The sequence below is a fragment of the Erithacus rubecula genome (assembly GCF_903797595.1).
Source record: "Erithacus rubecula genome assembly, chromosome: 21".
NCBI classification, from domain to species: Eukaryota; Metazoa; Chordata; class Aves; order Passeriformes; family Muscicapidae; genus Erithacus; species Erithacus rubecula.
The window spans coordinates 826,126-849,847 of record NC_136673.1 but is presented as its reverse complement, the minus strand read 5'-3'; the positions used below and the strand labels follow the sequence as shown (position 1 = coordinate 849,847).

The window sequence follows — 23,722 nt, the reverse complement described above, 5'->3', positions numbered from 1 at the left end:
TTTCCATGCACTTACTTTCTTCCCCAAGTAAGCCTCTGCTGTTTCCTTCATCTTTGTCAGGACCATTGCAGAAATTTCTTCAGGAGCAAATGTTTTTGTCTGTCCTCCTCCAACATCGACCTGAATATGGGGCTTGGCTTTCTTCTCAACCACCTGAGGCAACAAATGGATACTGTCCCATTCAACTATTCCAATTCTTTCCTGTGGTTCTCTCTCTCTGAACATCAAGCAAAACCTCTATGACAGGCATAACTTGAGTGCAGCTAACACCAGGAGCTGTTGTTCACACACCAACCCTCCTGGGGGGCACTGTGAGCAGATGCCCCTTCTGACCAGAACTGCATTTCCTCCCATCCATCCCCCCACCTGTGCACTGGGGGCCCACCTTGAAGGGCAGGTACTTGATGTCCTGCTGCACGGAGGGGTCGTTCCAAGTGCGGCCGATGAGCCGCTTGGCATCAAACACGGTGTTCTCCGGGTTGGATGTGAGCTGGTTCTTGGCAGCATCCCCGATCAGGCGCTCCCCCTCGGGGGTGAAGGCCACATAGGACGGTGTGATGCGGTTCCCCTGGTCATTGGCAATGATTTCCACGCGCCCGTTCTTGAAGACGCCCACGCTGGGGTTGGGGGGAGCGGAACGGTCAGGCGGGGCCGCGGCCTGCACACATCCCCCCGCCCTCCTTCTGCTCCTCCCTGCGCCCTCCCGGGCCCCGCAGCCGCTTCCCCGCGCCTCCCGTGGGCCCCCAGGCCCTGCCTCCCACAGGGGGCCCACGCACTGCCCCTCAGCCCGGCCGTCCCCCCGTACCAGGAGTAGGTGGTGCCCAGGTCGATGCCCACCACCGTGCCCACGTCCTCCTTCTTCTCCTCGTCGTCCGCCCAGACGGCGCCCAGCGCCAGCAGCGTCAGCAGCAGAAGCCTCATGCCGACCGCTCACCTGCGCCCACCTACCGAGAGCCGCCGGTTACACAACGGAGGCGCCACGTGCGTGGCCGCCCCCCCTCACCCTCCCCGCGCCGCAACCACCCTCACCGCGCCCGGCTCCCGCCGCGCGGAACGACCCCTGTCCCCGGCCGATCCTCCCGTGACCTCAACCGCCATCCCCCCCGCACCGGCCCAGCCCCGCGCGGCCCTTACCGCGCCCGGCCCTCACCGTGCAAGAACGCCGCGCCCCGATCGCCGCTGATCCGCCAGGCCGCGCCGCCCGCCCTTTTATACCCTCCGTTACCTCTTCGTGGAGCCTCTCCATTGGCCGCCGCGCCCTCGCTGGAGCCTCTCCATTGGCCGGCGGCGACCAAGCTGGCCTCCCGCGATTGGCGAGAGCCGCGCTACCGCTCCGTCGTGCCCGGCGCGCCCCCCTCGCGCCGCCCCATTGGTTCCACCCGCCGGCCGCGGCCACAGAGAAGCGTGAGCCAAGCGGAGCGTCCCCATTGGCTGGGCGGGACCAAGGCCGCGGGGTGGGGGAGGCACGTCTGGAAGTTTCCATGGTTACCGGCCGGGGGGGGGAATAACCCGCCGGTGGAGGGGGGGCGCCGCTGCTCCCGGGGGCACCGGGGGTACGGCCGGTACCGGGGCACTGCGGGAGGGAGGTGCGGGCAGGTGGGAGCCGGCCCGGCATCATGGCGGGACCATGCGGGGTCTCCGGGCAGAGCCCCGTCCCTCCCCGGCCGGGGATGAGGTGACACGTGTGTGCCCAGCGCCCCGAGGCGACACCGGGACCCGTCCCACCAGGAGGTCGCGAGGTCCCGCCATGTCGCGACACCAAGCCCCGCACGCACAAGCCGGGGCCGGGCGGAGCGAGGGCTGACGGCGCAGCGCAGCTCCGAGAGCGGCCCCGGCTCCGCCCGGTGCCGGCCCTCGCCCGGCCCCGCTCCCGCCGCCGGCCCCGGGACTACAAGTCCCAGGAGCGCCGGGGCCGCCTGCGCAGTGCCGCGCCCGCCCGGGCCGCAGCGGGAGCCGCCGGGGCGCTGGCCGGGTAGGGACGCGCTCGTATCCCGCGACAGCGCTCGGCTGCCTCCCCCGAGGAGGAGGAGGGAGCGGTGGGAGGAGGAGGAGGAGGAGGAAGGCCCGGGGCCTGACAAAACCCTTTGGTTTTTGCAGGGAAGCGAGAGGGAAGGCGGGCAGCCGAGGAGAGACGGAGCCGAGCAGGGTATGTCGGGTGGGTTTATCGCGATAGAGCGCCCGGGAGGCGGGGGGAGCGGCGCGGGGGCGGCAGAAGTTGCTGGCGCGGTTCGCCGGGGGTTCGGCCGTGCCCTGCTCCCGCTGCCCAGCCCGCCCCGGCTCCGGCACCGCGCGGGGACATTCGGAACCGGAGCCCCCGGCGGCGGGGCCCTGGCGCCTCCGGGAGCCGCTCGCTGCCGCGGCTCCTTGGCGGCTTTTGTGTCGTGCAGGTTTAAAACTTGAAACTTGACGAGTGCGGTGACTTCCCTTTTCGGTTACTCACAGAGCCCTAGCGCTGCAGAACTCGATCCAGGCAGTACCAGGCTGGTTTTTCTTGCAAAGTCATGATACCGCGCTCCTGAGAGCTGTGGGGATGGAGCTCTCGGAGCGAGCATGTGACACTACTCTTACTGATAGGTAAAGTGCTATTTTGGTGGCCGATGCACTTGACTCACGACTAGAACCTGCAATTGGAAGAGGATGGAGGGGAAGTGGCACGGGCAGTGTGTGAAATGTGAAATCCTCTGCAAAAGCAGCGGGATGGTGGCTTCGGGAAACACTTTTCAACTGCTGCTGCCGAGGAAGGTTCCAAAATATTTAAGATGTTCCCCACACGGGTTTTGATGTGAGATGGAGAATATACTCTCCTCAGTAGCAGCTGCTCTTCCTGGTGGATGAGAAGGGAGCTGCTGTCAGGAGAACGGGCTGGGAACAGGTTTGTTTTGTCAGTTTGAGCAGCTCCAAGTTCTGCACTTGTTCTGACTAAAAGTTTATTAGTGTGACCCTCACCTACAGGGAACTAACTCCATTTTCTAGCATCACAAGCATCTGGAATAAATTTTAGCCCGATTATGTGGTTTTTTTTTATTTTATGCAACATGGCAATGCCATAATAAATAATTTAGTAGCCAACTGATGCTGTGCTTTGCTGATGAGTTTATGGGGCACAAGAAACAAGGTGCTCCTTGCAGGTAGATGGACAATATGTCCAGGGCTGGCTGAGAGCAGCCTCTGGGCAGAAACAAACGTGAGGGATGAGTTCCTTATTAATGTCAATTAGACAGTGGACCTGCATTTTGTGTGTCACACAAATGACAGTGTGTTGGAGCTGGTGGGTGTTGTAACATGAGGGCTCAGCAGTGAACCCTAGGTCATGGTGAGCCATCCTACTGAAAAAAGAGCTCTTTTAGCTCAACTCGGGGAGACAGGCAGTTAGCTTGTGTAAAGAAATAAGGGTTGAATAAGGCTTGTGTAGAGAAATAAGGCTTGTGAGAGGCTACTATAAATACTATTGAGTAAAGAGGTTCATCAGGGCTGAGCTAGCTTTGGAGCCATTCAGGTTTGCTTAGGAGTTATTTTTCAGCAGGATGGAGTGACTTTGCCTTGCCCTGCCCTGCCTACCTTAGATGTGCCCAAACTTGCTCTGGGAGTTGAGTCTTGCATAGTGAGACTCAGGAGGAGCAAGTAACCCTGAGCAGGAGACACAAGAGGAGGAGGAAGGATCAGGTGTACCAGCAGTACTCACCACTTTATTTAATCTCTTTTCTGTCAGCTGAATCACAGGAATGTGCAACAGAGATGTGGCTTGTTCCTGTATGTCACTGAACAAACCCACAGACTTAGCAAGGTGGAGTTCAGCACCTGAAAATTCAATGTCATGTTTTCCAGGACCTTTAAGAGTGGGAAGCAATCCTGTGTTCATCAAAGGACAGAGTGCCTTGGGTTCTGAACAAATGTGTGCTGCCAGCAGGGCAAGGCATCTCAGATGCTGTCAGGTCATGCAGTCTTTGTTGTTGATATGTAGAGCATCATGAAGGGAAATTGTTTGAGTTGTTGAGCTAAGCTGCTCTTGCTGTGTCACAGTCACTTGTACGTTCCTGAGAAGTCTTGAAATAACTGACAGAAAATGGAAATGTTTTCATATCAACACAAAATTCCAAGATTGAAAAGTAATCTGCACGGTCTTAAATGTCTGTTGTTCCTTCAGCCACAGCAGGCTGTTGGATATTTAAATATCCTAAAGTGACTCCTCTATACAGCTGTGTACAGATATCTGCTATTCCAGGCATGTGCATGGTAGTCATAAACCAGGTTGTTGGATAATTACCACACCTTTTTGTTTATGAGCAGCTGATAAGGTAATCAGACAAACCAGTTGTGGAGCAGCAGAGGCTCTGCTCTGGAGCTGTTGTGTGTCACTGAGTGTTGGCTGTGGCCAAGGGCTGCAGAGTGAGCCTGCAGCCACTGTCCTTTTGTACTGTTGCAAGGGAAGAGGTTTTGGGGAGGAGCAGTGAGGTGTGTTAGTGGTACAATAGTTTCTTCTTTCAGGACAAGCTGTGTTGGCAATACCAGTGTCTGAAGAGAGGAGTAGCATGTGCATCTTGTCCAACTGGGTTTTTTGGGTTTTCTTCATGGAGCCTTGCTGAAGTGCATTGTGTGTTAAACTGCTGCTTTACATCTTTGGTGTTCTCAGGTGTCTGCCAGAGGTGAAGACAGAGTTGTGTGTGCTGTTGCTTGCTGTGCATGTGTGGCTTCAGAATACTTCATTTAAACTCTGGTGGAAGGCAGTGCTGAGGTGCTCCTCTCCACAGAGCTGGATCTCAGCTACAATCCTTGCAGTTGAGCCACTTGCACTCTTATGGAGGTCACCAAGCTGGGGAAGCTGCTGATCCCATTTCTTTGTACATAGGGTGGAAGCTGCTGTCATGCAGTTGTCTTCCTGTGGATTGACAGGAGAATCCTGTGGATTTTCACAGTCCTAGACAAAGCAGTGGTGCACAGTAACCTGCTGTGGCTCAGTTCTGGATCAATTCCCCTCTTGCTTTTGTTATTCCTGGTGCTCTGCAGCAGAGGCAGATAAGACACACACGTGGGTAGTGGCCAACTGATGGGATGTTATCAGGTAGTCACAGGACCAGTATATTTAGCAGCACAGATGCAGCTAAGGGTGTTCTTTGGAGCCTTGTTTTGGGCCTGGAGTTCAGAGAGGCAATTAGTTTAAAAGGAAAAATCAGAATGCACAGCAGTTGGCAACTTCCCCCAGCTTCCCAGGGCCTCAGTGTCTGTGGAAGGGCTGAGATGCTCTTCATGAGGAGGTTGTTCCTCTCCTGGGTGATCACCTCACTTTCCAAGTAAGGGTGAGGTTTCTGCTGCCAGTTTTTTTCAGGTGGCACCACAAATGGTACAATGCAGGAGTCTGACCCCTTTTTGCTGGACAGGTGGATTAATGCATGTGTAACAGGACTGTGGACTGTGGGGGAGTCTTGTTTGCTTCCTGAGTATTAACTTGGTATATTGATTTTGAATATTTCACTTTTTTTCATTGTCCCTAGCTCCAGAAAAGAGTACCAGCAATATAACTGCTGTTTTGATGATCATACCTCACCACAAAAAGTCTCTTGTTTCCAGGACACTGTTGTCTCATTTGCTGATGGGGCTTTTGAAGCTTGCTCTGACTTGTGGGCAGAGGAGGAAGGAACAGAGCATCTTCCTCAGAGGCTTCTGAGGGAGCTTTACCCATCCCTTATGCTGGAAACATCTTCTCTAATGGAAAAAAAAAAAAAAAAAACCCAAAAACCAAAACAGAAAAAGACCCTGAATGAAACTGAGACATCACTTATAAGTGTAGGAAACACCTCAGGAGCTGTTTAATCAGCTTCTCTACTCTTAAATGGGTTTGTAACCAGTGACACAAAAATAGAGACTTGGTTTGGAGTCTGGCAGAACAAAGGCCTAGGGCTGCAGGCAGAGGCAGCAGGCTGTTCATAGGGGTGCTCCCTGGGGCCTCCCCTTCCTTCCCAAACTTAGAAGCAAGAGATCCACCTGGACTGACTGTCCAGGAAAGTGAAGACTGTGGGTTGACACCTGAAAATGCCATCTAAAACTGCTCAGGTTTGATCAAATATGAGCAGCTCTTGAGCACAGCCCTGTAGTGGGAAGCTCTGAAAAGGCAGGAGGCAGCTCTGCAGCTCGTTTGTATGTGTTTTATGGATTCAACTTCTTTTTCTTGGCTGGTAGCAGTAGCTCACAGCCTAAAAACTGGTTACTACTGTGTTTGCAGCCAGTAGCAAATTTACTGCTGGGTTGTTTTTTTTCTGCAGGCTCTTAAATTCTGAGACTAAAAATAAATTTGTTGCAAGAAGTTGTTATTTGTTTCACAAAGAACTTTGGCAGTAACAGCAATGTTTCTTCTAATCATTTCTCTGAGACTGTCCTAGTTAAAAATATCTGAATTAGCACATCCTTCAAGTTCCTGTTGTAATCTAATTTTTGGATACATCAGCTGTAGCCTCTGGTTAGGGTTGCTTAGTTTGGTTTGGGGTCTTTTTGAGTTTGGGATTTCACACTTTCCTGTGTTTATTAGGAATGGCCTTTAAACCTTCAGGAGTAATGGAATTGCCATTTTTTAATGCATTGTGGCAGCTTCTCTGTTCATGTCTGCCTGGCTTCTGGTTGAGAGGTTAAAACTATAGATGAAAAGACTTAATTACACAAGGAGCAGTGATGGTTGTCAGTGCACCTGGTTGTCAGGCTGCAAAAACCCAACAAATGGGAAACCTGTGCCTAATTAGGGAGCTAATCTGTATTCTTCAGTGAGGATCACCTCTGCTCTGCTGAACAGTGAAATACAGATCTTTAAAACACTAGCAGGGGAGAGCACTGGGCCAGCACGTGGTATTCTAGCACATTATTTGTGGTTTCTCAAGCATGGTCTAAATGGGTTTGTGAAGCAGGGCTTGTCCAGAGTCACTGCAGGTTGTGGGAAGTGAGTTTTTATTTTGGCTGTAGTATTGCTTTGAAGGGCTCCTCACAAGAGCCCTCTGACATCTCCATTACTGATACACATGACAGGGATACTGTGATCTGTACAGATCATATCTGTATCAAACCCTTGTCCTTCCCAAATTAGCTGGTGTGGCTGTTAGTTGTGGTGGGCATTCCCTGCCCTGCTGGCCACCTGTGGGACAGGCAGGACTCATCCCCTCTGTGCTGGGGCTGTGCTGTGTGTGCCAGGGATGCTGTGCTGTGCCCTGTGTGTGCCAGGGGTGCTGGGCTGTGCTGTGTGTGCCAGGGGTGCTGTGCTGTCCCCTGTGCTGTGTGTTCAGGGGGGCTGTGCTGACCCCTGTGCTGTGCTGTGTGTTCAGGGATTCTGTGCTGACCCCAGCTGTGCTGTGTGTTCAGGGGTGCTGTGCTGACCCCAGCTGTGCTGTGTGTTCAGGGATTCTGTGCTGACCCCTGTGCTGTGCTGTGTGTTCAGGGGGGCTGTGCTGACCCCAGCTGCTCTCTGTGCAGGGCTGCTGTGCTGCCTGCTCTCTGCCCACCATGGTGAAGCTGGACATCCACACGCTGGCACACCACCTGAAGCAGGAGCGGCTGTACGTGACGGCGGAGAAGGCGCTGATCCAGCGGCTCAACGCCGACGTGCTGAAGACGGCGGAGCGGCTGTACCGCACGGCCTGGATCTCCAAGCAGCAGCGCATCAACCTCGACAGGCTCATCATCACCAGGTACTGCCCGCTGCCCCAGCTCTCACAGGGCTCTGCTGCCCTTTGCTGTGCTGGTCAGGAAAGTAGCGAGGTTATAAACCAAACCTCAGCTAGGGAATCTTGCACCGGTTACTCGTTGGATATTTAAGCGTTTTTTAAAAATACATTTGTTTGTTTTGCTACTATTCGTGAGAACCAACTCTCTAGAATTTGCAAATAATTTGTAACAACTCTCTGGATAGACTTTTTTCCTGTGTGGCAGCCTGGTTAATAGATAGGTCAGGTGGCATCTCTTAGCAAGTTTGTTTACTTAAGAGTTACTTAAACTGTTTCAATGTTTTTCTTTGAAGTGCTGAAGCTTCTCCTGCTGAATGTTGCCAGCACGCAAAAATCTTGGAGGACACACAGTTTGTGGATGGATACAAGCAGCTGGGGTTCCAGGAGACTGCTTATGGAGAATTCCTGAACAGGCTGAGGGAGAACCCAAGGCTTATTGCGTCCTGCCTGGTTGCTGGAGAGAAGCTCAACCAGGACAACACCCAGAGTGTCATTCACACAGTCTTCACCTCCATTTATGGCAACTGCATCATGCAGGAGGATGAGAGTTACCTGCTGCAGGTGCTGAGGTACCTGATTGAGTTTGAGCTGAAGGAAAGTGACAACCCCAGGCGGCTGCTGAGACGAGGCACCTGCGCCTTCAGCATCTTGTTCAAGCTTTTCTCTGAAGGACTCTTCTCTGCAAAACTTTTCCTCACTGCAACCTTACATGAGCCAATCATGCAGCTGCTGGTTGAAGATGAAGACCACCTGGAAACTGATGCAAACAAGTTAATTGAGAGATTTTCCCCAGTACAGCAGGAAAAGTTGTTTGGAGAGAAAGGCACAGAAAAGTTCAAGCAGAGAGTCCAAGAGATGGTTGACTCCAACGAGGCCAAGCTGGTGACCCTGGTCAACAAATTCATTGGCTATCTCAAACAGAACACGTACTGTTTCCCTCACAGCTTGAGGTGGATTGTGTCACAGATGTACAAAACCCTGTCGTGTGTGGACAGGCTGGAGGTTGGCGAGGTCAGAGCCATGTGCACAGATCTGCTCCTGGCCTGCTTCATCTGCCCTGCCATTGTCAACCCTGAGCAGTATGGCATCATCTCTGATGCTCCTATCAACGAGGTGGCAAGATTTAATCTGATGCAGGTATGATTCACAGTAAGGCAGTCTTCAAATATATATATATGTGGCATTTTTGTCCCCTCTAGAAGTGGTGCTGCTACAGTCAAAGTGAAGGTACTGTCTCTCCTACTTGGAAAATGGATGCTAACAAAATATTTAATTGTTGCTGAAAAGGCAGGCTCCAAAGTTTATCTGTTTGCTTAAAATACTGACTTGAAACAATTGACAGCATGTATTCCTGTATCCCTTAGGAGAGTTGCAAATATCCTGTGTAATTTTGAGGGATGGAAGCTGAGGCATAAAAGTGACTATAAGACAAATTCTGGAAAAAGAATGTTGTGCTGTTCTTGCTAATGCTAAATATTATACTGGGTATTGCAAAAAATAATGAAATACTTTGCTGAAAACCCCTTGTTGTCTGGCACTAGTGCCCAATGCTCTACTTGGAGCATTCCCCAGCCCTCATGACCAGTTTTTTGTCATTATGCAAACACTTGGACAATTTAATGAAATTACATAGAGAAGTCATCTGAAGGCATTGTCAACACTTGTCTGACTGAGGATGTTCCTCCACAAGAGAAACAAAACCTGCTTTTTACTGTTGTGTCCAAAGTGGGCAGGGAGTGATTCTCACAGTGCAGTCACTGGTGAGTTTTGCTCAGTGTGTCTCTAAAATCCAGCAGCAATCCTCTCCTGTGTCACTGCTCACGTGCTGCAGCAGAGCAGTTGGCAGCTCTTTAAATTGAGGCTTGTTTTGCAGTTGGAGATGAATAAGGGATATGTGCTCTGAAATGAGGGTTAGCCCTCCTGCTATTTTTCCTTAGTGAAATATATGCAGCCTTTGAAAATCTCTAGGTTTAGATGACCTAGATTCAACTCTCAATTCTGACGTATTGCAAAAACAAAACATGCTTTGTTCCTGGGAGGGGGAAGTATGGATGCTCACAGCCTACTGTGTGTGCACATTTTCTTGTTAAAGGCAATGACTGCTTTTTTTTCCTAAAGCTTCTTGCATTTTTTTCTTTCTTGAAAGCAAGCACAAATCGCTGTCCACTCAATCAGAAGTATTCCTTGGAGTATTAAATAAAAAAAGGATTTAGAATGGAGGAGGATTTTTGGAATTTTTTTATAATCAGGTCCATCATGGTTTCAAAGGCTTATTCTGTGTACTTCTTTTAAATTTCAGGTTGGGAGACTTCTGCAGCAGCTGGCAATGACAGGCTCTGAGGAGGGAGATCCACGTATGAAGAGCAACCTGGCTAAATTTGACAAAGTAAGAATCCAGGCTGAAAAGATCCAAGACTTGGTGAATACGTCATCATCCTTCTGCAGCCTCCTTTCTCAGACTTTGCAGAGGACTTACTATGTTTCATTTCCAAGTTACATGTAATGAAAAGCAGATTAAATCCTGCACAAAGCTGAGGAAAAAAGTCTTGAGTACTAGAATTAAGGTTTGGGGATTCTTGCTTCTGCTAATACTTCTTAAAAGAAAATATTTTGAAAAATTAAATGAAATGGTATTTTCAACTGAGCATGGTAAGTGTTGAAGGCCAGGTTGGACAGGGCTTTGAATAACCTGGTCTAGTGGAAAGTGTCCCTGCCCAAGACAGGAGGCTGGCACTGGTTGGTCTAAGGTTCTTGCAACCCAAAACAGTCTGTGATTCTGTGAAATACTGAGTTACTGTTTCAGCTGCACCTAGCAAAACACTTTGATCTGAAGACAACTTTACTATAATGTCTGTTTTAACACCAAGTATTTTGTTAGTGCAAGCAACTTCTCTTAATTTTTGCATAGTTTTGCTTTTTTAATTCAGCTTTTCCTGTTAATATGAATCATCCATAGCCATAGAGCAGTTACCTTCATGAGAGCAGCAGAGAAGCTGATGACCTTTGATAGCTGTTTAAAAACCTGTTGGCATCCTTGGTAACCTTGTATTCTTCCAGTTTGTGGTAATTCCAGTTGTTACAGTCACCACACAAAGCTACACATTTATTGTACAAGTAACATTTTCACTCAGATTAGAAAGTGATATTGTTGTTGCTTCCTTGTTTCATTTTCCAACTGTGCTCAGCAGATTCTTCAGGAAGGGCCAGTTTGTTGCCTTTTTTTCCCCTCTTAAATTGTAAGAGGACACTTAAGTAAGTAACACTTTAGAATGCAGGAAAGGAACCAAGGAAATGCTAAAAGTAACTGCACAGTTTCCTTGCTTGCTCTTCTGTGACCTTAAAATATTTGCCGTTTCATCCTTAGATTTTAGAAGTAGGAAGCGAAACTTGAGTTATTCTGTAAACTAGCTAACTGCTGCTGTAGTTTTCCCCCCAGGCTGTGGGAGTGAGTCTCACCCCTGTGTGCTGTCCCCCCTCAGAGCTGTGTTGCTGCTTTCCTGGACGTGGTGATCGACGGGCGCGCGGTGGAGACGCCGCCGCTCTCGGCCGTGAACCTGCTGGAGGGGCTGAGCCGCACCGTGGTGTACATGACCTACAGCCAGCTCACTGCCCTGGTAATGCCCCTGCTGCTGCTCAGGCAGTGCCAGCTGTGCCCTGCTCTGCCCACCTGGGCTGCTGCCTCTGCAGCTCTTACCAGAGCTACTGTCCCTCTTCAGGTTGGCTTCATGCGGAACGTGATGTCGAGCGATCAGCTTAAGGAGGATCGGATGGCTTTGGAAAACTTGCTGGCAAATCTACCCCAGAACAAGCCAGGGAAAAGCAGCAGCCTTGAGATGACTCCATACAACACCCCCCAGCTGTCTCCTGCAACTACTCCAGCTAACAAAAAAAATCGCCTGCCCATAGGTAAGGAGAGCGAGCGGAGTTCCTGCAGGGATTCTGACACCTTGGCCATTTCTGTGCCAGTTTCTCTGGGGTTACTCTTCACCTACACCTTCAGTTCCTGCTTTCTCTGTGTAGATGTTGAAGAATTTTCTTTAGCAGAGAAAATCAAGTAACTTCCTTAGTGTCTAATGCAAGTGTGGTGGATGACCTTCATCACTCCAGCTTGAACTGGAGAAAATTGCTGGTAGTCATAATGGTGGTGGTTGGCAGTGATAATAAAGGAAAGGTTTGAAGGTGGGAAACAGATCTAGAGAGAAAATGGCTTAGGAAAGTAGCAAGGTGGAAGCAGAGACATTTAATTAGTGGGATAAAATAAATTTAACATTTTTGTTAGAGAACAAATGGACAGGAGGGTGAACAAGCAGGAGCAGCACTTTTAGAGTATGTGCTGAGAACAGAAGGATTGTCCTTTCTCCATTCCTTGCCTGCTCTAATTGCTACTGTCACTATTCTGGAACATAATTTTAGCTTGGTCAGGTTTTGTTTTTTCAATAGGATTTATGAGTCTAGATCCTTTTTTTTTTATTAATAATATTTTATTTTAAAATAGGAAGCATGGTACTCTTTTTAAGTGTATATTTGTGTGAATATGACCACATGGGAAATTTTTGTTTGAGAGATTTGGTGTTGGTGTGTAAAAGGATGAAAGTATACAGAAGCCAATAAGTGGCAGAAAAACCCCAAAAACCTATCCACAAAACAAACCTGTCTCATGTTGGTTTAACTCTGCTTCTGAATGCTTCTGGTCTTACACCTCTAAAGTAGTGGCACTTTACAGCATTTATTTTATGGTATGAAATAGTTTTTGCTCAAAGTTTTTGTTTCTTTTGTTTCATTTTAATGCTTTCGGACTCCAGGACAGCAGTTGGCAGCGATTACTGCCTGGGATCCCTCTGCCACCAATCTGTCAGCTCACATAACTCTAGTAACCCCTTTTGGTGGGTAATGCCCTCTTTCCATTCTCTGTGAAACTTTGACTCCTGTCCCATAGCTCAGCATGCCTTTGGGCCACCCTGGCAATCAGTTCCCTCTGCAGATTTCTGCAGTATGTGATCTCACTTTGTGTACATGTGGGTTTTAAAAGCCCCTCTGTGTGATAATCAGAATTTGGCTGCCACTTCTGCACACTTGCCTTGTTTTCCTTGGGTCAAAATAAAGAAGTAATTGGTGTCATGCTGCCATTCTTAGAAACCTTAATTTTATGTGGGTGTTTTTACTTCTGTGGAGCCAAATGTGGGAATCTGAGTTGAAAAGAGGACTTAAGAGTGGCAAAGTAATCAGAATAAACCACCTGATGTTGTATTGTGTGTCTGGGCTTGAGACACCTCTTTGAATAAGATTTCCTACTTCTTAGCAGAAAAAGCCTTTTAAACAAATTAATTAAGAGTTTTAAATCACAGCAACGTAGACCTTTTGTTAGTAACAAACTTAATTTTTCTCATATAATGTATAAAAGGTCTTTCTGTGATTGGAACAGGCTGAATTGCTGTAGGCAAACACATCACAGTGTACCTTGTTTTTCTTCTCCACTTTTGTGTTGAAAGTTTCCTTCTTCATGGGGCAGTACTCAAGTTTAAGTACCAGTTCCATCTCTCAAAAGTTTGATTTTGAAAATTTATTTAGTGTATATTGCTAATTAAAACATTACAGTTCTATATTGCCATTGTATTGCCTTTTTTCCCTCTTTGAACAAGGAGGAAAAGCTTTCTAATGTGGATGTTTTGAAATGTTTTCTTAGCTACTCGAAGCAGAAGTAGATCAAACATGCTAATGGATCAGCATGGAGATCATGAAGGATCCTCCCAGGAGACTATTCCAGAAGTTCAGCCAGAAGAAGTGCTGGTGATTTCTTTGGGGACAGGTCCACAGATTACTCCAGGAATGATGTCAGAAAATGAGGTATCCAGAATCAGTGACATCTCAGATGTTTTGAACCATGCAGCCTTGGTCTTCTCTAATAGCACAGCAGAAAGGTTGCAAAGCTGAGTTTTGATAGGAAATCTGGAATGGAAATTAAAATCCTTACTGTGTTACCAGGCTTGGGGGTTGTAGCTTTCAAACTGGCTTTGTTAAGTGGGTTTTTTCCTTCACTGAAGAAACTAAAGAGCAAACCTGGGCTCTTGTTTCTGAGCATTAGGAAACTGCTGTGTCTCTGCATGCCCTGTCCTTTGGAGCCAGGGACACAGGTGAGTGGCAGAACTGGAGCACTGATCCTGCTGCTTTTGGCAGCTCATGAAAGGCACAGCTCAGGTTCTGTGAGGGCAGAGCTGAGCTCCCAGTGCCATCAGTGCCTGCAGACTGCTCCTAGGGCAGGGCTGGTGTTCCAGCCTTTTCTTTCTCCAGCTGAAGCACAGCTGCTGTTCCCAGCTTTGCTCCCTGCCTGGTGGCTGGGATTTTCTCCTGTGTGCTGCACTGCTCTGGGATGATGAGGGAGCTGTGGCTCTGTTATTATCAGGACATTCCTGATACCCATGGGGTGTTTCCTTGCATTCCCCCCAGACACTCTGACATGGGAGGTTGCTGTCCTTTTTCAAACACAATGTCAGAATTTTGATTGTTCCATTAACAATACAAAAACACATCTCCAATGTTTTAGTTGCTGTTTAATTATCTGAAAAAGAGATGATTTTAACAAAGTCTTGTTTCTTCCTCCCACCCTGCAGGTGTTAAATCTGCAGCTTGCAGATGGTGGGCAGGGAGATGTCCCCATCGACGAGAACAAACTCCATGGTAAACCTGACAAAACCTTGCGCTTTTCCCTCTGCAGTGATAATCTGGAAGGAATATCTGAAGGTGAAGGGCTGCTTAAGTCTTGAAGAAGTTTTGTTGCTCTGTTGTTTTTTCTTTTCCCCCCCTTAACTGTAAAAGGAAGGTGTGTTAAACACAGCATCAGTCTTTGCTGTTTTGGAGGCTGTGCTATTTCACTCTGAGAGCCTGTCTTCTTTCTTAGTTGTTCAGAGAGTACAGCCTGGAGCTAAATTTTGACCTACAAAGGCATAACTGAGTCTGAGAATTTGGAAGAAAAAGACTAAGTGTGTTTAATAAGAGAAAATAGACAGGTTTTGGGGTTTTTTTTAAACTTAAGTGTAGTACTAGTTATTAATCTAACTTAGCTCTAAACTTGAACTTCTCAGACTTAGTTTTCATCATGTTCTAATTAGCTGCTACATATCTCAGAACAGTTTCTGCACAACTCCTTTATATGAACCTCAGACATAACAAAGCACAGATGTCTGTGGGATGGAAGAGGTTCAAACACATCACTTTTGCATTATTTTGTATAACTTCCATAACTTCATTTTTGCTCTCTATTTCCTCAATATAAAACAAATTCGTGAGCAAGTAAATAAAGACAAAGACTTTATTGGCTTTCAAGTAACAGCTAAGTACAGTAATGATGAGATTCAATATTTTACGTTGGAACTGCTACTTCATTTCTTGTAATTTTTCTGGTGAGGTTTTGTATCCTGATTTATTAATTTTGAAGTGAAATGTGTTTTTCAGGCCCTTCCAATCGCTCCAACTCTGTGTCCTCTCTGGATCTGGAGGGGGAGTCGGTGTCGGAGCTGGGCGCCGGCCCCTCGGGCAGCAATGGTGTGGAGGCTCTGCAGCTGCTGGAGCACGAGCAAGGCAGGTGCCCATCCTCTCTTAAAAGTGCCTGAGCTGCTGCAGATGCTGAAGGCAAAACCTTTGTGGAAACAGCTTGCAAAATTGACTAATTCAAGGGAAGAAAAGTAGAAATGTTCCTTGTGCGATCGCTCTTGTATTTATTTGTGGTTTTGGTTTGGTTTGGGTTTCTACCCCCCCAAGAAATATTCTTTGCTGTTAGGAAGAGGAAATCACCTGGAATTTGGAGACTGAAGTCCTTTGTAGGAAGCTGCCTGTAAAGTTTTGCTTGATATCAAGCTCTTCCCTTCAGGAATAGGGTGATCAGGATTGGAGTAGGCTGGAAGTGTCTGGGTGATTTTCTGTTTAATGTTCATTTGTCAAACACTCAACAGGTTGCCTGGTGTCTGTGGTGTCTCCAGCCTGGAGATACTCAGAATATGACTGAACATGATGATGACCAGGGTAGGGGGTTTGGGCTGGAATGATCCCTGGAGGCCTCAGCTTTTCTGTGATCCTGTTCCTCTGCAGGGATTGTATCAGTGTCTTTGTAGCACTGCATTTCATTTATTTTCTCTGTCAATTTAGTTGATAGATTACCACATGTACTTCCAGATTTTGCCTCTTATGTCTCGAATGAGTTTTCAGTCAGCATTTCCTGAATGGTGTAATACTGCTTTACAGGCCTTCCTTTAACCCACTGCCTTACAGAATTAGGGGATTGTTTGTTTGGGATTTTTTTCCCTACTGTATTCTTACAGGTTTTCAATCTGAAGTAGTTGGAGGAGCCTTTCAGAAAACCAAGAGCTGTTTATTTTTCCACAGCCACCACTCAGGATAACCTGGATGACAAGCTCCGTAAGTTTGAAATCCGTGACATGATGGGTTTGACTGATGACAGAGACATTTCAGAAACTGTGAGTGAAACGTGGAGCACAGATGTCTTGGGAAGTGACTTCGACCCCAACATCGACGAGGACCGGCTGCAGGAGATTGCAGGTAACGGGTGTGCTCTGGGCAGGGCCTGTGCTGCTCTGGAGCCTGAGCTGCAGAGCCTTCCTCCTCCTCCTCCTCCTCCTCCTCCTCCTCCCCCCTTCCTCAACAGGGGCATTTCCACAGATTCAACTGGAGATTTGCTCTAGGAGGATTTTTGTGTGCATGACCTGGACTGTACTTAGTTACTTGTTTCTTTTCAACGTTGTGTTTCCTGATTGCTTTATTAAGGACACTTAGGATGTGTTCTTCCTTTTCTCTCTAGAGCTGACTGCCCAAGCCCAGCTCTAGCCACGTGCTCCGGCTTTACTTTTGCAGGTGCAGCTGCAGAGAACATGCTAGGCAGCTTGCTGTGTTTGCCAGGTTCAGGATCCGTGTTGCTTGATCCCTGCACAGGTTCAACCATATCAGAAACCACAAGTGAGGCGTGGAGTGTGGAAGTATTACCAAGTGATTCAGGTCAGAATCGGGCAGTTTTTGCTTATTTCTTTAGCATGATTCTAAGACTCTTCCAGAGGCATAGAATTCAAAACAACGGCCTCTTCCTCTTCCTCTTTCTTCAAGAAATTGCTGTCCTAGGGTTAAGTTAGTTTTTGTGAATACTTCCAGGATTAAAAGGACAGAATGCTCCTAGACAGAAAGAAGATGGAAAGCATTGGGAGAGATTTCTGTTACTTAAGACAGTCTTAAGGTCTGAAAGGGAAGAGAAGGGTTTGCAAAGCAAACTTGTGCTTGTTTTCCTTCCCTGTGGTAGGAGCTATCCAGGACCACGGTTTACTTTGGTTAGTGAAGATGTGACTGTATCCTGTTGTCTAAGAAATGCAACAATTAAAACAGTAAACACTCCTTAGCATGCCTGTGCAGACAGAGCATTGCTGTCTGTGCAGGCTCCTGCCTTCTGTACCAAAGGATACAAGAAAACTCTTGCTGAAGTGGTTGAATTGCCTTAAAACCTGAAACACTAAATCACCCCCCACTCCTTCCTTCTGCTGTGAATGTTGAGGGAGCATGGCATTGAGTAATGATACTTTCTCCTCTCCATTGTCTCCCTTTTGCAGAGGCTCCAGATTTAAAGCAGGAGGAGAGGCTGCAAGAGCTGGAGAGCTGCTCTGGGCTGGGGAGCACGTCTGATGACACAGATGTGAGGGAGGTCAGCTCCCGGCCCAGCACCCCCGGCCTGAGCGTGGTGTCAGGTGTGTGCTCTGCCCCTGCAGTGCTGCCCTGCCACAGCACCCCAGGGCTGCACTGCTCCATTTGTGTACCACTTCACTCACAAAGTAACTTCCTGCACTCGTGCTGGAGTTTTCAAAGCAGTGGTTCTTTGTTCACCTCACAGAAGAAATGAAAAGGCAGCAGAGAGGTGAATGCTCTGTGCTGCAGTAACAGTGGTTAGCAAAGGGGTGTTGCAATGGAAAAAACTCCAAACTTTCTTGCATTTAGTTTTATTATCATAACTTGGTTTATTTAAGTAAATAATAGCTCTAGTTCTTCATTTTCTGCAGAGTATGCAAGAGTGGTGTATCTTTCTAATGCCCCTTATCAGAATGTATTCATGGCTATATTCAGGTAACACCTGAAGATGCAGACCAGAAATAAACTGTTACTTTATGAGTATAAACTTCCATAGTGTCTGTAGGTGCTGCTGTGAGATAGATCTTGAATACTCACTGTCCACCAAACATTTTAAAAGCCTCAGGATTTTGCTTCCTTGCTCTTTGAACGAGTATTACAGATTCTTCTTTTGTTATGTGTAAGGTATTAGTGCAACATCTGAAGATATTCCTAACAAGATTGAGGATCTCAGGTCTGAATGTAGCTCTGACTTTGGAGGAAAGGATTCTGTAACAAGTCCTGACATGGATGAAACAGCCCATGGTAGGTTACTTATCTGGAATCTCTGATAAAAGCAAGTGACATTTATGGAATTCTTAAATTTTACAATTCTCCCAAATTTCAAAGTGCTGGTGACTTAGTTTAATATTCTCCTTATTTGCCAGTACTGTATTTGTTTGACAAAGAGGCTCCATTGCTTTGCAGTACTAGATCAAAGACCCCTAATTCAGTTTGATTACATTGACTGTCCTCTTGCATTTTGGATCTGGGCTGCCCTTAAAGAGTTCCTCATTTTTTGTGATGCAATTCTTTGATCATTTCAATGTACTACAGAGATCTTTCCATACAGAAGTATCTTTGCAAATACTTTGCAGTATAAATTTTGTAAACTCCTGTTGCTACAGTCTGCTTTTCCCATGTTTCTCATGTTGGAGGCAGTTTTGGTCCATCACTAACTTTGTTCTCTCTGTATTTCAGGAGCCAGTCAGTTGACATCTCCTCCTTCTCAGGCAGATTCTTTGCTTGCATTGTTTGACCCTCTGTCCTCAAGTGAGGGTGAGTTATGATCAGGATTGGAGTAGGCTGGAAGTGTCTGGGTGATTTTCTGTTTAATGTTCATTTGTCAAGCACTCAACAGGTTGCCTGGTGTCTGTGGTGTCTCCAGCCTGGAGATACTCAGAATATGACTGGACATGATGATGACCAGGGCAGGGGGTTTGGGCTGGAATGATCCCTGGAGGCCTCAGCTTTCCTGTGATCCTGTTCCTCTGCAGGGATTGTATCAGTGTCTTTGTAGCACTGCATTTCATTTATTTTCTCTGTCAATTTAGTTGATAGATTACCACGTATACTTCCAGATTTTGCCTCTTGAAGATTAATTTTATTTTAAAAATAGGCATTTTTGGCGCTTCTATGTTATTACCAGGTAATTTCCAATAATATTAAGAGAAACGTGTGTGTCTTCTCTGCTGCTTTTGAGCCCAGGTGTGTCAGCCGTAGTGCGGCCCAAGGTGCACTATGCCCGCCCGTCCCACCCGCCCCCCGACCCGCCCATCCTGGAGGGGGCGGTGGGAGGGGGCGAGGCGCGGCTGCCGAGCCTGGGCTGCCAGGCCGCGCTGCCCGCCGAGCTGGAGCTGCTCCGCCAGCGCCACTCGTACCCCGAGCGCCTGGTGCGCAGCCGGAGCTCCGACATCGTGTCCTCGGCCCGGAGACCCATGAGCGACCCCGGCTGGAACAGACGAGCCGCCAACGAGGAGCGGGAGCTGCCCGCGGCCGCCGGCAGCCCCGGGGCAGCGCTGGCCGCCGCCTCCCAGTCCTCATCTTCATCCCCCAGCAAGGACTCCTCCCGGGGAGACGTGAGCCTTTCCTCAGCACTTTGCTTTTGTCTCTCGTGCCCACTTTAACTGCACGGCTAACGGCAGAAAGGTGGAATTAAATCCAGGGAATTGCAACACACTCCTGTTACCCTTTGAATGTGGCCAGTAATGTTTTATAAGATGAAGCTGCAGGTGTTCAGAGTGGCTTAAATGGATCTGGCTTTTTTTAAATTTACTGGATTTGGTGGTACTTCAGAAACAGATTCATTGTAGTGTTAAATCGCTGCAGCAGACTGAAAATTAATTTTCTTGAAAACAGGAATAAGTTAAATTTAAGTTCTTTGTGGCTGTGGGTTTGCATTTGCAGAATGTCTTCTTTAGGAGAGATATTTCTGACTGAATCTGCTCTTTGTGCTCTGCTGTAGTTCTGGTTTTACAGTCAGTGTAGCAAAAGCTGATGTGAAGGAGAAATTTTCTCTTTACACTTGATTTGGTAAATGCTCAAATGTAGACTCTGCCCTTCTGCAGATTGAGGAACGGAAAGACAGTGATGATGAGAAGTCTGACAGGAACAAGCCCTGGTGGAGGAAACGTTTTGTGTCTGCCATGCCCAAAGGTAGGATCACGTCTGTCTGGCTTTGGTACTTCAGTCAGAGTTCACACTGCCTTTGTTACAGCTTTAGTCGCTTTTATGGGTAAAGTTTGAATAAATATGTAAATAAAAATGGGAACCTACCTCACTCCCTTGGCCAGTAGTTCCCTAGAGTGTGCTGTACCAGAAAGGCAAAACTTCTGCCTGACCTCATGTCTGTTAAATGTGGAGCTGGCTGCAGATGGTGGCTGTACAGTTCTGCTCTACCCCATGGATAAGCTTACGCTTTTATGGAAGTTGATTTGAGGAAAAATTTCTGCATTAGCCCCTTTCTTAAAGTTTCTGCTACTTAGCCATTATCTCAGAGTAGTCTTTGATGAAGTACCTTGCATTTTCAGCTCCTATTCCATTTAGGAAGAGAGAAAAACAAGAAAAAGACAAAGATGACATGGTGCCTGACAGATATGCAACGCTTCAAGGTGTGTGAATAACACCCTCATGGTAATTTCCTCTCAGAATGTGCCTCCTGGAGCTCCAGAGTGCCCACCAGGCAGCTATTGACAGACAGGGATGTGCTGCTGCAGTTCCTGTTCAGAACTGGCACTTTGAAAAAGAAAATGGATAAAGATTTCCTGCCTCAAAGACTGTTTTTAAGTTGTCACATGTCTGTCTGTGCATGTAGTGGGTTCTCAAGTCAAGCCCTCACTTTTCCCCCGCCCTCATTATAGAGCTGTTGTCCTTGTCACAGCTGAGCAGTGAGGATAGCTGTACACACAGTCCTCTAATAGTTACTTAAGTGTTAAATTAAACATGGTTTGAACCTGGCTGTTTCATTTTCTGTTTGCTTGATCCTTTCTAGAAGTCTTCAAGTATCCAAAGCCCTTTATGTATGCAGTATAAATGTGCTGAGGATCTGCTCAGGATCTGGCTTCATTTGTTCACTTGGATTGTATTGTTTGTTTTCTGGTTTGCTTCAGATTTTATTAATACATTTGAATTTGGGTTGTATAGAACATAAGCAGCTCTTTGTCTGATCTGGCAAAAAACGGAGTCCAAATGTGTAGGCTTAAGTTTTTGTGTTTGCTTTCAGTTGGCCCAGCACCAGGGTAACTCCTGTTGTTTTTTATGGTCCTTTCAGATGATCCCAGCCCAAGGCTCAGTGCTCAGGCACAAGCTGCTGAGGACATTCTGGACAAATATAGGAATGCAATCAAGAGAACAAGTCCCAGTGAAGGAGCCATAGTGAACTACGACAGTACAGGTGAGAGCCTGATATTTGTATCACCACCAACATAGTTTCTGCTCCTTAAAGATAAAAATGCTTCAGTATTCTAGACCAATCTTAGTATTAGCAGCTGAACAGTGTGAGCTCTGAACAAGGAATGTTTACTTAAATAATCTGTGGGACAGTCCCTCAGAGGTTGGGAATTAAATCAGTATTCCCAAGGACAGCTCTTCCATGCTGCCCTTGGAGCTGGTTGTTGATAGCACATCTCCTAGATTCCTTGTTTTGTTTTAAATGGCACTGAAGAAGTGCCTTCCAAAACTTTTGCAGTTTCTTCCTAGGAGCTTCTAGATTGTATGTTTTAATGTGCCTTTTTTCATATATCCAGAACAAACTGGTTCATTTGCTGTCTCCATTCTTTCGCTGACCTTAGAATAACGAGCAGAAAATTAGTCTGGTTTCTTCTTCTGACTCCTCTCTTGAGGTGTAATGTGTTTCTTGTTTCCACAGAGGCAATTGGGGATGGTGAGAGCATGCATGACTCCCCACGGGATGAGGCTTTGCAGAACATGTCTGCAGATGACCTGCCAGACTCTGCAAGTCAAGTAGCACAGCCACAAGGTTCTGCTTTTTCCTATAGGTAAAGAGACTGACAGGTTTCATCTTACCCACAAAGTAGAATTAAAAGCTGAAGTTGTGTGACTGGTTCCCACAAGAATCTTAATAAATAGTCGTTGTAAACTGTTATGTGCTTTTAGTTTTAAGCATCTCAAACTGTCGTATTTCCACTTATGGAGGAAGGATGTTGTAATCAGAGAGGACTGAGCAGTTCAGTGTTTAAGAAAATCCCTTTGAAAATGGTGCTGTATCAAAAGAATTGATTTTCTAAAGTCTTGACAAAGTTGTATATTAAAATGATGCTAAATAACTTCTAGGCAGTATTAAATAAAAAAGAAAGTAAAGACTTCTTATTGAAGAAGCAGACCTCACATCAACTGTGTTAAGATAATATTTTTCCTCTTTAAGGGATGCAAAGAAGAAATTGAGATTGGCTCTTTGTTCAGCAGATTCTGTCGCCCTCCCGATGCTGACCCATTCAACAAGGAATGGTCTCCCAGACCACACAGACCCTGAAGGTAAAGGCTCTTTGCACTGTGTGTCTCCTTGTCCCCATGTAATGGCAGTTGTACTGCTCCATTTATGGTCCCCTCTTTGCCATAAATATTGAGGGCACAGGCAGCCTTTTGCCCCCAGAATGTTTTCATTCTTACTCCACAGACAAACTGCCATCTCAGCCTGGTCTAAGATTTTTTTGTAATGAAGTATCACAGATACAGTGCAGGTAGAGCCTGAAGCTATAGAACAGACTCTCAAAATACATGTGCTGCTGGGAGTGGTGCTACTTCAGTGATTTACTGGGTCTTTATGTTGACTTAGTATAAATGTGCTGTGTTGTATCCTTTCATTCACTCTAGGTTTATTTGCAGACAGGTGAATGTATCACCTTGTCTGGTTCTGTTCACATTTCAGAATGGAGATAAAATAATGATATGGAAGCTTATCCTCTGGAAAATTCAAAAAGGCTTATTAAATTGTTCTAAAGTAACATTTATTGCCTAATGTACAGAAGTTATGTTTTAAACCGTCAATGTTTTTCTCTTATTCAAAACCACTTTATTTCCATCTTGCCTATGTTCCTTTTCCTTAATCCTTTTCCTTTGTTCTTTATTAGACAATGAAATTGTGTGCTTCTTGAAAGTCCAGCTGGCTGAAGCCATCAACCTGCAGGACAAGAACCTGATGGCGCAGCTGCAGGAGACGATGCGCTGCGTGAGCCGCTTCGACAACCGCACCTGCCGCAAGCTGCTGGCCTCCATTGCAGAGGACTACAGGTACCCCTGCAGTGCCCTCACCCCTGGGCCCCCACGTGCATCTGCTTATTCACCAGCAGCCTGGGGAGGTGCCTCTTGGTTTCAATTCTGCCAAACCTGCTTGCTGCATCTCTGCTTCCCCGCAAACGGGTGGGATTGCCTCACCCGTGTGGGGCAAACTTCCAAATTCAGGCTTTGTTTTGTTTTAAAAGCAGCAGGTGGAAGAGTCCTTTGCACTGGGACTCAGCAGTTTGTGAAGCTGTTAGCCTGTGTGTTTGTTGTGAATCTGATCAGAGCTCTTTGCTTTAGGAAAAGAGCTCCATACATTGCTTATTTAACCCGCTGCCGCCAAGGCCTGCAGACGACACAGGCGCACCTGGAGAGGCTCTTACAGAGAGTCCTGAGAGATAAGGAAGTGGCCAACAGATACTTCACAACAGTCTGTGTGAGGTTACTGCTGGAGAGCAAGGAAAAGAAAATAAGGGAGTTCATTCAGGGTAAGATTAATGCAAACCAAAGTTTTTTATATTCCTTTACTCAGTTTTTAGATGCTGACTTGGGTTAATGTTTTAAAGTATGTTTTTTGATCTGAGGAGTAGATTCCTAAAATGATTTTAATTTCACATGGTGAATTAATGGCT

At 47.0% G+C, this 23,722-nt stretch overlaps 3 protein-coding genes across 8 annotated transcripts in view; 1 reads left to right on the top strand and 2 right to left on the bottom strand.

Moving 5' to 3' along the window:
• HSPA5 (heat shock protein family A (Hsp70) member 5) overlaps nt 1-23,722 on the bottom strand; it is a 458,542-nt gene that overhangs the window by 2,715 nt on the left and 432,105 nt on the right. The window contains exons 1-4 of one of the 2 annotated variants that reach the window (XM_079324455.1): nt 1,151-1,286; nt 806-944; nt 386-617; nt 16-153 (exon numbers count right to left, since the gene is read on the bottom strand). In XM_079324455.1, coding sequence (XP_079180581.1) covers nt 16-153; nt 386-617; nt 806-921 — 486 coding nt within the window. In that variant the 5' untranslated portion in view covers nt 922-944; nt 1,151-1,286. Of the gene's footprint in view, nt 1-15; nt 154-385; nt 618-805; nt 946-1,150; nt 1,287-23,722 lie in introns of those variants that run through there. The other variant, XM_079324456.1, reaches the window with a different exon arrangement.
• ARPC5L (actin related protein 2/3 complex subunit 5 like) overlaps nt 1-23,722 on the bottom strand; it is a 195,182-nt gene that overhangs the window by 12,356 nt on the left and 159,104 nt on the right. The window lies entirely within an intron of this gene.
• The window catches only part of GAPVD1 (GTPase activating protein and VPS9 domains 1), a 29,513-nt gene continuing 7,061 nt past the window's right edge, over nt 1,271-23,722 (top strand). Inside the window, exons 1-24 of one of the 5 annotated variants that reach the window (XM_079324448.1) lie at nt 1,271-1,404; nt 2,098-2,146; nt 7,450-7,664; nt 7,994-8,837; nt 10,000-10,086; nt 11,180-11,314; nt 11,417-11,606; nt 12,503-12,583; nt 13,384-13,544; nt 14,309-14,438; nt 15,150-15,275; nt 16,077-16,250; nt 16,563-16,703; nt 17,303-17,437; nt 18,000-18,119; nt 18,555-18,632; nt 19,062-19,432; nt 19,922-20,009; nt 20,384-20,464; nt 21,124-21,246; nt 21,721-21,850; nt 22,237-22,346; nt 22,943-23,102; nt 23,391-23,578. In XM_079324448.1, the coding sequence (XP_079180574.1) occupies nt 7,480-7,664; nt 7,994-8,837; nt 10,000-10,086; nt 11,180-11,314; nt 11,417-11,606; nt 12,503-12,583; nt 13,384-13,544; nt 14,309-14,438; nt 15,150-15,275; nt 16,077-16,250; nt 16,563-16,703; nt 17,303-17,437; nt 18,000-18,119; nt 18,555-18,632; nt 19,062-19,432; nt 19,922-20,009; nt 20,384-20,464; nt 21,124-21,246; nt 21,721-21,850; nt 22,237-22,346; nt 22,943-23,102; nt 23,391-23,578 (3,838 nt within the window). In that variant the 5' untranslated portion in view covers nt 1,271-1,404; nt 2,098-2,146; nt 7,450-7,479. The other 4 variants (XM_079324447.1, XM_079324450.1, XM_079324449.1 and 1 more) reach the window with 4 other exon arrangements.